Source organism: Camellia sinensis, chromosome 5 (genome assembly GCF_055761805.1).
Source record: "Camellia sinensis isolate YWXY chromosome 5, ASM5576180v1, whole genome shotgun sequence".
In the NCBI taxonomy this organism is placed as follows: Eukaryota; Viridiplantae; Streptophyta; class Magnoliopsida; order Ericales; family Theaceae; genus Camellia; species Camellia sinensis.
The window spans coordinates 123,082,109-123,093,839 of record NC_138965.1 but is presented as its reverse complement, the minus strand read 5'-3'; the positions used below and the strand labels follow the sequence as shown (position 1 = coordinate 123,093,839).

The following is an 11,731-nucleotide window of genomic DNA, read 5'->3' as shown; positions in this document are numbered from 1 at the left end:
GAGATGATTGTAAGTGCTCAATTAGAGTTCTCAAATATTTTTCATAAATAAAAATTGCATTTAACAGTTTTACATAGACTTTCAAAATAAATAACTAAAAATAAAGAAGAAAATAAATAACCAAAAATAAAGAAGAAAAAAAGAGTTATAATTTAGGGGTATTTTGGTGAAACCCCTCCTTTTGGGCCTTTTTTTTTAAGGTAAAAGACAACTCAATTAATTTAACTTCAAAACGCCCCTAAGGAGGTGCGTGGCTTAATAAGGACATTCCATAATTTCTCTTTTTTTTTTTTTTGTTTTGTTTGTGACAATATTGCCCTTCCCCCCCCCCCCCCACACACACATATATATATCATATATTTGAAAATCTGATCTCATATATACACAGATCTCATATATTTGAATCAGTGAAGATGGTCTCCGAAATCAATGAAGACGATATCGAAATCTGAAGATCTCGCCACCGAGAATCCCGCCCTCAGTCAACAATAGACGATCTCGCTGTCGACGATCAACACTCTCAATTAAACGAGAGCTTACATTTCAAATCTGTATCAGATTTTGAGAGTTTTATTGAGATTGAGAGTGTTGATTGAGTTTTAGAGGTTTTGTTTCAATCACGTGTTTGATTATTATTTGAGTTCGATCAGGTGTGTTGATTAGTTATTTTTTTGTTTTTTAAAAAAAAATTTTGATTTATTTTTATTGTGTATGATCTGATTTTGTTTGACAGAATGAGAGTAAAATTTTATTCTGGTACTATGGGCTTTGTTTTTGTTTAATAAAATGAGAGTAAAATTTTACTCTAGTATGCGCTCTATTTTTGTTTGATAAAATGAGAGTAAAATTTTACTTTGGTGTTATGTGTTATGTATTTTTTTTAATAGAATGACAATAAAATTTTACTATGGTATTGTGTGCTTCTATGATTTGTTTTTGGACTTGTAGTGATAGTAAAATTTTACTTTGATTGACAGTAAATTTTTACTGTCAATTGATTGCAGATTTGAAAAATGATTCCACCTTTTATGTTGTTATGCAAGTATGGTGATCATACCATTGTGTTCAAGGTTGTGTCAAACTACACATTAAAGGATTTAACTAATTTCTTAAGTTATAAATTGAAGAAGTTTGATAGTAGTGGTTGCATAATGTTATCTATTGTTTATCTGGACATTTGCAATGCATGATTGATGATGATTCTAATTTTCAGAATATGTTGTCCCTTGTTTATCCCCTTGGTGTTGATTGAGTTGATGTGATTGTTACTAAAATGGGCAATTCAAATGAAAAACATGGAGTTAGAGAATTGGTTGAGGCTAATGGATCCAACCTTACTGATGATGAAATGGATTTACTTCTTATGTTTTGTTGCCATGAAGAAAGGACTTTGTAGTCTTCTGAATGGGTGAATGGAATTACTCATATAGGTTAAAGATTTGTTGGAGGTGCAAAGGATTTCCGGACTGCATTATGTAAATATGCCATTGAGATAGGATTTGAGTTTGTGTATGTAAAGAACGAGAAGTGTTGGGTCACTGCTGTGTGTTCAATGCGGGAGTCTAAAGGTTGTTTATGGCGAGTACATGTATCTCTAGAGAGTGTTAATAATTTTTTTCAACATTAGGACTCTACATGGTGAGCATAGTTGTGGAGCTGCAATTCGTACTTTTAAAAACTCAAGAATGAGTTCAAATTTGGTTTCAGGTTTGATTGTTAATGAAGTTTGTGCGAATTCCCAAACTCGTCCAATTGATGTTGTACATCAATTTATAGATCAATACGGGCTCACCATTACATACAATCATACTTGGTTGGGAGTTGAGAAAGCTAGAACTACAACTTTTGGGGATTTCTCTATGTCTTATGACGAGATTTGATGGTATATAGATATTGTGATGAGCACAAATCTTGATAGCTATTTGCAGCTTGACTATAACCATTAAAGTAGATGATTCAAGAAGTTTTTGTTGCATTTAATCCTTCCATTCAAGGGTTTAGGCATTGCCGTCCTTTATTGTTTATCGATGGTACTTTTTTTAAGGGGAAATATAAGGGCACATTGTTAACAGCTACAACGACGGATAAGGATCAAGGTAGATACTACTGTCACAATTTATTGATAAATAACATGTTAACATGTTACTTTTATTCAATACTACGTCACAATTTATTACAAAGTAACATGTTACTTATTTTTAGAGTAACATGTTACTTTTATTCAGTACTACTGTCACAGTTTCTGTTGTTCCCAAATTGTAAATCTTGGTCAGTAGTCACTTATCATTCTCATCAAGCAATTTGCATATTGCAGCCTTATCTGGATACGAAACCCTTTCAACTGGTTTTGGTTGGCTTAGAGGCAAGTTGTCAACACAAATCACTTCATTTGATATCAGTTCAATTGGTTGTTTTGTGGTCTTTTTTTTTCTTTGTCTCTCTTGTCTCATATTCAAAATCAGACATTTCTTTTTTCTTTCTTGCCTTGATTTTGATTTTTTGGACCATGGATGTTTGCAATGGCTCTATCACTAGAGGTGCTTCTTTCAATGTAGCCTGAATCCCAATGTCTTGCTCTTGTTGCACTCCTTTAGCATGTGGCATTTCTTCCGAAGCAAAAGCTTGGGTAGCCGCATGAACTGCATTTTTTTCAATCTGTTTAACAAACTCTTTATTTTTAGATTCGAGTACTTCAAACTCCTTTATCTGTTTCTCCATTTGTTTCTTAGTGCTACTCATCTTTTCCATCATATCTTTTGTTTTTGCCTCTTGATCCTCCTGCATTTTTTTTTTCATTGTGTCACGACCCAAACCCGCTTCTATGGGTTTAACATCGTAACTGGCCAGTAATCCTTGGATTACCAAAGACCTCTTGACAGATTAGCAGAAAATTAGGGACTGCGGAAGCAAATATACAAAAAATATATAAGGTCCAATGAGCTGTGACGACATACATGAGACATAATAGCTTAAAACTTTTATAGACTTACGAGTGAAGTCACAAGATATAATATTTACATATCACACTTAGGCGTTCATGCCAAAATCTCGCCCACAACTTAACAACAAACATAGTCTAATACGATTACAAAAATAGCCACAAAACTTGACTTCATCCGGAACCTCCTCCGGAGGCGCAAAGGCTGGCTGAAAAAAACTGAAACATAGGCCGTCAACTCAAGGCCTGGTCACGTGCTTGCTCACCTACATACATAATATAAACAGTGAGTTGAAGCCCAATGAATAATAACAAAGTAAAGACTTTAATGAATGATGCCCATAACATAATTCAAACCTCATAGCAATTCGAAATCATAATCAGATAGCGGAAATAGAATCATAATCTTATCCTTATTCATATCATGTGTGGTACCTCCATTAGCATAAACATGTCTTTATGGTCAAGCATATCAAGTTCCATAAAGGAACCTCTAGTACCGGGTAACATATCTCATACGTGGGCCACGATATTGCTTCCCCCGGGCGAGGGCCTGTGCCATGGTATTATTTCCCCCGGGCGAGGGCCTGGGCCACGGTATTAACCCCGAGCTAGGGGCTCATGAACATAAGCCACAATATTATGTCCCCTGGGCGAGGGCCTCTGCTAAGGATACTACAAATACGTTTCAAAGAAAATTGGACAATCATTCATTCATACAAAACATAGCATTTCAGAAAACTTATCATTTCATATCATCAGAAGATAATTAAAGTTAAACATAACTTTACAGAGTTATTACTCACAGATAACCGATGGCTCCAAATAGACGAGTAGAGTAGGCAAATCACTTATCTTGAGGCGCGTGACCTATAGAACATGATAAATACATACGTTAAATACACACGCTCGGATTGAACATAACTTACTCGTGTGTTTCTAGCCTTTAACCCCATTATGGTGTCTTAATCATGGCCTAGGAATGCTTAGGATGGAATGGGAATGTAAAAATGTACTTGAAAACATTTTCCAAAACTTGCTGAAAATAGGGTCCACGCTCGAGTGTGGCTTTCCTCGTCACGCTCGAGCGGACATGCAAAAAATGACGCTTCGCTCGAGCGTGACTCCCCTCGTTCGAGCGGACTGCAAACTTTGAAAAAGTACTGGTTGCTTGAATCTCACGCTCAACGGACGCTCGATCTCCGCTCGAGCGTGAGACTCAGACCCTCACTCGAGTGTGACTTCTGTCGCTCGAGCGTGCTGCAAAACACATGAACTTCTGGGTACATGCATTTCACGCTCGAGCGTACCTCAGGTAGCTCGAGCGGAAGTGCACGCACTCAGAGTGCTCGCTCGAGGGTGAACTCCTACGCTCGAGCGTGAATGCAAAATCTGGAATTTCCAAATTTGATCTCCAAGCTTCAAAGCCAAACCAAACACTTTAAAACTCAATATTTTGGGCCAAAATTCTGGAAAACATTTAGAAACTCACAAAACATCATGACTTGAAGATCATTTCATGAAATCATGGCTCAAGGGCATGCCAATTGTACAAAATTTCAACTTAAACTTTATGAATGTTCAAGAACATAACATGCATGAATTCTCTTGTAGTCACTCACTTCAAAACATGATCAAATTTGGAAAATTGATAAAAAACATGATGAATTCCCAAAATACAAGTGAGACGAACACATGCATGAAAGAATCCTTTGAAATCATGTTCAATTTGTGAAGAAATGAACATGCATGTGAGAATTCTCCTGAAATCACCCTCAAACTCCATGATATGGACATGCATGCATGAATTGACATAGCTTCCTTAAATTCTAGCCCCAGACCCTCATGAATTCACGTATTTCACAATTAAAAGGGTGGATTCCTACCTTAAGTCTTGAATTCTCAAGTGTGGTGGCTTAATCCTCCATGCCCTCTTCAATTTTCTCTAGATCTGAAGCAATTCTCTTGGTTTGAGTTCAATTTCTCTCTTCTCTCTCTCCCTCACGTTTGGTTCAAGAATGAGGGAAAACAAGAGTGTCAAAACATGTAATAAGGTGTAGAAGTGGTCTTGCATAAGCTCACTTAGTGGCATTTAAGTAATTGATCTAAATTAAGCTAAGTATTATTAATTAATTTAATTTAATTGTTCCAAACTGAATTTTAATTAAACTTGCCATAAAATCTTATAAATCCTAATTAACATATAAATGAAGTCAATTTCTGAATCGGATGCCGATAAGGCCTTCAATTCGCAACCGAAAGAAAACATGAGCAGATCTTTTCTACGTTAAATAGATATAGACACAAATAATGTAACACACATATGCAATTTAATTCAGAATTTCTCCTTAATTACTGATTAGGCATAATTAATCATGGATTAACGTTAATCAGGGATCGGGATTGTTACAGTCTTTCCCCCTTAAAAAGTTTGGTCCTCCAAACTCGAGTTACCTTCATTCTGAAAGAATACCGAATTCAAAGGAAATAATTCAGGATATCTTTTCATCATGTCTTTTTCTGTTTCCCAGGTTGCATAGCTTCCCCCATGATTCTGCCAATCAACCTTCACTAATGAGATTTCTTTGTTCCTTAGTCAAAATCGGTTGACAATTTGAATTGGCCGTTCTTCGTATGTATAATCATCCTTCAAAAGTACGTAAGTTGGCCCAATCACATGTAGTGGATCTCTCAAACATTCTTGAAGCATAGATACGTGAAAAACATTATGCATATGCTCCATCACTGGAGGTAGGGCTACCCGATACGTCATGAAGTTGATCTTCTCAAGAATCTCATACGACCCAACATACCTCGGTGCTAACTTGCCTTTTACACCAAACCGAGTTTGATCCTTCATAGGGGTCACTTTTATGAACACGTGGTCCCCAACTTCGTATTCTCTATCTCTTCTTCGGACATCAGCATAACTCTTTTGTCGGCTTTGTGCAGTTTTCAGACGCTATTGGATCAGTTTCACTTTCTCTGTTGTTTCCTGTACAAGTTCCGGTCCCAACAAAGGTCTATCACCTACCTCAACCCAACATATCAGAGATCGGCACTTCCTTCCATACAAAGCTTCATAAGGAGCCATTCTAATGCTTGAATGGTAGCTGTTGTTGTACACAAATTCAACCAATGGCAAATAGGTCTCCCAATTCCCTTGGAAGTTTAATACACACATTTTGAGCATATCTTCCAAAGTTTGGTTAGTCTGTTCAGTTTGACCATCTGTTTGTGGGTGATAAGCACTACTCAATCTTAGTTCAGTCCCCAAAGCTTGTTGCAAACTCTGCCAAAATCTTGAAACAAACTTTGAGTCCCTGTTAGATACAATAGATACTGGCACTCCATGCAACCTCACAATCTCATTCATATAAATATTGGCCAAGTTGTCCGCATTGTAAATAGATTTAACAGGTAGAAAAATGGGCAGACTTAGTTAAACGATCAACTATAACCCAGATATAATCCATACCTCAAGTAAAGCGAGGCAATCCCACAATGAAGTCCATGGTAATATGCTTCCATTTCCATTCCGGTATTGGAAGCGATTGTAACAAACCAGCGGGTCGTTGATGTTCGGCTTTAACTTGTTGGCAATGTAAACATCTAGCCACAAAATCTGCAATGCACTTTTTCATTCCAGGCCACCAAAAATTCTGTTTCAAATCATGATACATTTTTGTGTTCCCTGGATGCATGGCAAATTTGGTGCTATGAGCTTCGGACATAACACGCTTTCTCAAATCAGAGGAATCTGGTACACAAAGTTTACTCTAAAATTTCAACACATTATTATCAAACACAAACCCTGGTTTTGGTTTTTAATCAAATTCTTCCACAATCTTTTTCAAGTACTCATCTTCAAGTTGTTTCTGTTTGATTTCTTCAATGATTGCAGGTTGGGCGGAAATGGCAGCTAAAATCCCACGTTGCTCTCACAAAACAATTTCAATCTTATTCTTTTCCAGGTCATCTAGCAATTCTTTTTGACTGGACAGCAAACATGACAAATTCCTAATCGACTTTCGATTCAAAGCGTCAGCTACTGTATTAGCTTTACATGGATCATACAGAATTTGCAAATCATAGTCCTTGATTAGTTCCAACCATCTCCTTTGTCTCATATTCAGTTCTTTCTGAGTAAAGAAATACTTGAGGCTTTTGTGATCTGTGTATACCTCGCAAGTCACTCTATACAGATAGTGTCACCAAATCTTTAAGGCAAACACTATAGCTGCCAGTTAAGATCATGTGTTGGGTAATTCTTTTCATGTGGACGGAGTTGCTGAGAGGCATAAGCAATTACCTTCCCATTTTGCATTAATACACAGCCCAAACCTTTGTAAGATACATCACTGTAAATCTGAAACCCATCTGAACCATTGGGCAAGGTCAAAATCGGTGCAGTCACTAGTCTGGTTTTTAACTCCTGAAAGGCTAATTCACACTGGTCATCCCAATCAAGCTGTACATTCTTCTGTGTTAATTGTGTCAATGGCATTGCAAGTTTTGAGAAGTCTTTCACAAATCTTCTGTAATAGCCAGCAAGTCCCAGAAAACTTCTAACTTCTAACTTTTGTCACATTCGTCGGTTTAGGCCAGTCCACAATAGCTTCAATTTTCTGAGGGTCAACAGAAATACCATCCTTGTTGATTACATGCCCCAGAAATGTCACACTGTCAAGCCAGAACTCATATTTGGACAATTTTGCATACAATTTCCTTTCTTTCAGAATCTGCAAGGTAGTTTTCAAATGGTTCCTATGTTCTTCCCTGTCTCTAGAATAAATCAAAATGTCATCAATAAACACAACAATAAATTCATCGATGTATTGTTTGAAAACCCTGTTCATTAGGTCCATAAAAATAGCTGGTGCATTTGTTACCCCAAATGGCGTAACTAAGAATTCATAGTGTCCATATCTAGTCCTGAATGCAGTTTTCTCAACATCTTCTGCCTTGACCTTTAACTGATGATATCCGGATCTAAGGTCGATTTAAGAGAACACTTGAGCTCCTTGGAGTTGGTCAAACAAATCATCTATTCGGGGTAATGGATATTTGTTCTTAATGGTCACTTTCAATTCCTGATAGTCAATACATAGCCTCAAAGATCCATCTTTCTTTTTGACAAATAACACTGGAGCACCCTAAGGTGAGGTACTCGAGCAAATGAATTTCTTGTCTAAGAGTTCTTGAAATTGGACTTTTAATTTCTTCAATTCAGAAGTTGACATCCTATATGGAGTCTTGGAGATGGGTTATGTTCCAGGTATTACATCAATAGTAAATTCAATTTCCCTATCGATTAAATCCTCGGGTAGATCATTGGGAAACACATCAGGAAAATTACAAACCACAGGAATAGTTTCTACATTGGTACTATTCGAAGACACAGTCAGCACGCTACATAAGTAGCCTCGACATCCCTTTCTTAACAGCTTTTTAGCTTTCAGAAATGAAATCACGTATGGCGGAGGAACTACCCCATTCCCAGTGAAAGTAAACTCAGGCATACTGGGTGAACGAAATACAACAGATTTATTCACACAATCAATGGTGGCGCAGTACTTAGCCAACCAATCCATATCCAGAATACAATCAAAATAATTGATGTTCAGGGGTAGCAAATCAACATACAATGTCATTTCACCAATCATAAGATCACATGCCGAATAAACATAAGCACATATCATAGAACCCTAGATGGTGTAGATATAGATAACAAACAGTTCATAGGTTCTAACGGTCTAGTTAATTTTCGAGAAAAAGCATGCGACATAAATGAATGTATGGAATCAGAATCAATCAGCACATATGCATTCTAAGCACAGATAGAAATGATACCTGATATTACTGATTTAGTGTTTTGCACATCCCCAGGCACCAAGGCAAATACTCTCCCTTGTCTCAATGCTTCAGCCCCGTTATTGCCCCTGACATTAGTTCTGGTATTCGATCTGGCCGCTGGAACAGACCCAGTTGAACTTGCTATGGGGTGACTGGCATTCCCGGATCCCTTTGGACAATCTTTTATCATATGGCCAATTTTGCCACACCGGTGACAGGCACCAGATGCACGATGGCATACTCCTCTATGTTTCCTGCCACAATTCAGACAGTTTGGTATGGATCCACTACTTTGACCAAAACCACTGGAGGATCCTATATTTTGCTTCTTCAAAAATAATTGGCCCTTCTTGAAATTAAACCCGGCCCTCTTGCCTTTCCATTCAGTCGATGGAGTTGTAGTTTGTTTCTTTGCCGCCAGAATGGCCTCTGCCATCAGTGCTCTATCCAATACATTCACATACGTGGGTAGGTTAAGAACTCTCACCCGATCCAGTATATCTAAATCCATCCCACCCTCAAATTTGTGGGCCTTCTTGTAGTCCGTGTCCACCATATGAGGAGCAAACCTGGCTAACTCAGTAAATTTAGCCTCGTATTCAGCTACGGACATTCTACCTTGTTTGAGTTCCTGGAATTTTGGAAGCTTCCGGTCCTGGAAGCACTAGGGAAAGTACTTGTCATAGAAAATTGTATTAAATTGAGCCCATGTCATTGTCTCATTGCCATTCCGAACTAGCAACCACCATCTCCGAGCTTCGTCCTTTAGAGTGTAGGTGGCCAATAAAACTTTCCGACCCTCGGAACAGGGAAATACTTCAAACATTTTCTCTATCTCCAACAACCATGTTTCATCCTTTAACGGTTCAATTCCACTAAGAAAGGTTGGCGGTTTCATTTTCATGAACTTCTGAGTCAGATTGATAATATTGTTGTTGTCTGGTTCAACTTGGGTTGGCGGAGGTGGAGGAGGTAACGGTTGTTGCCTCTGTTGTTGCATTACTACCTCAGTTAGAGCTGTAAGCATTTGTTCCATTCTGTTCATTCGAGCCTCAGATAATTCAGCCATTCCATCACTTCTCGCATTGTCCATTTGCTATAGGTAAACAGGACATTATGTACATAGGCAAATAGTACTTTTTATATTATTCAGATTGTTTGTTCCCATATCGCATGATTATAACCGGATTTATGCTTTCACTTTTAAACACACACACACTTATACATGCAGATGGAATGCCCCTACTTCTTATTAGGACATCCTAAGCTCATGTGGACTTGTGTGTGTGGTAAAACACGTGCTCTGATATCGCTCTGTCACGACCCAAACTCGCCCCTATGGGTTTAACATCGTAACCGGCTAGTAATCCTTGAATTACTAAAGGCCTCTTGATAGATTAGCGAAAAATTAGGGGCTGCAGAAGTAAATATACAAAAATATACGAGGTCCAATGAGCTGTGACGACATACATGGGACATAATAGCTTAAAACTTTTATAGACTTACGAGTGAAGTCACAAGATATAATATTTACATATCACACTTAGGCGTTCATGCCAAAATCTCGCCCACAACTTAACAACAAACATAGCCTAATACGATTACAAAAACAGCCACAAAACTTGACTTCATCCGGAACCTCCTTGGGAGGAGCAAAGGCTGGCTGACAAAAACTGAAACATAGGCCGTTAACTCAGGGCCTGGTCACATGCCTGCTCACCTACATACATAATATAAACAGTGAGCTGAAGCCTAATGAATAATAACAAAGTAAAGACTTTAATGCATGATGCTCATAACATAATTCAAACCTCATAGCAATTCGAAATCATAATCAGATAGCGGAAACAGAATCATAATCTTATCCTTATTCATATCACGTGTGGTACCTCTATTAGCATAAACATGTCTCTATGGTCAAGCATATCAAGTTCCATAAAGGAACCTCCGATACCGGGTAACATATCTCATACGTGGGCCACGGTATTGTTTCACCCGGGCGAGGGCCTGTGCCACGGTATTATTTCCCCCTGGCGAGGGCCTGGGCCACGGTATTAACCCCCCGGCTAGGGCCTCATGACTATAAGCTACAATATTATGTCCCCTGGGCGAGGGCCTCTGCTAAGGATACCAAAAATACTTTTCAAAGAAAATTAGACAATCATTCATTCATACAAAACATAGCATTTCAGAAAACTTATCATTTCATATGATCAGAAGATAATTAAAGTTAAACGTAACTTTACAGAGTTATTACTCACAGATAACCGGTGGCTCCAAATAGACGAGTAGAGTAGGCAAATCACTTATCTTGAGGTGCGTGACCTACAAAACATGATAGATACATACGTTGAATACACATGCTCGGATTGAACATAGATTACTCGTGTGTTTCTAGCCTTTAACCCCATTATGGTGTCTTAATCATGGCCTAGGAATGCCTAGGATGGAATGAGAATGTAAAAATGCATTTGAAAATATTTTCCAAAACTTGCTGAAAACAGGGTACACGCTTGAGTGTGGCTTTCCTCGCTCGAGCGGACATGCAAAAAGTAAGGCTTCGCTTGAGCGTGACACCTTTCGCTTGAGCGGACTGCAAACTTTGAAAAAGTACTGGTTGCTTGAATTTCACGCTCGACGGACACTCGATCTCCGCTCGAGCATAAGACTCAGACCCTCGCTCGAGCGTGACTTCTGTCTCTTGAGCATGCTGCAAAACACATGAACTTCTGGGTATATGCATTTCATGCTTGAGCATACCTCAGGTCGCTCGAGTAGAAGTGCACGCACTCAGAGTGCTCGCTCGAGCGTGAATGCAAAATCTGAAATTTCCAGATTTGATCTCCAAGCTTCAAACCCAAACCAAACACTTCAAAACTCAATATGTTGGGCCAAAATTCTGGAAAACATTTAGAAACTCACAAAACATCATGACTT

General features: G+C 38.3%; 1 protein-coding gene across 1 annotated transcript; it reads right to left on the bottom strand.

Annotated features, from left to right (window-relative positions):
* Window positions 1-8,205: 8,205 nt before the first annotated feature.
* On the bottom strand, window positions 8,206-9,407 carry LOC114260569 (uncharacterized). The gene is made up of 2 exons (XM_082872054.1): window positions 8,802-9,407; window positions 8,206-8,646 (listed from the first exon to the last, which is right to left on the bottom strand). Exons 1-2 carry the CDS (start codon window positions 9,405-9,407, stop codon window positions 8,206-8,208), a joined length of 1,047 nt encoding a protein of 348 aa, XP_082728180.1.
* Between the last annotated feature and the right edge of the window lie 2,324 nt (window positions 9,408-11,731).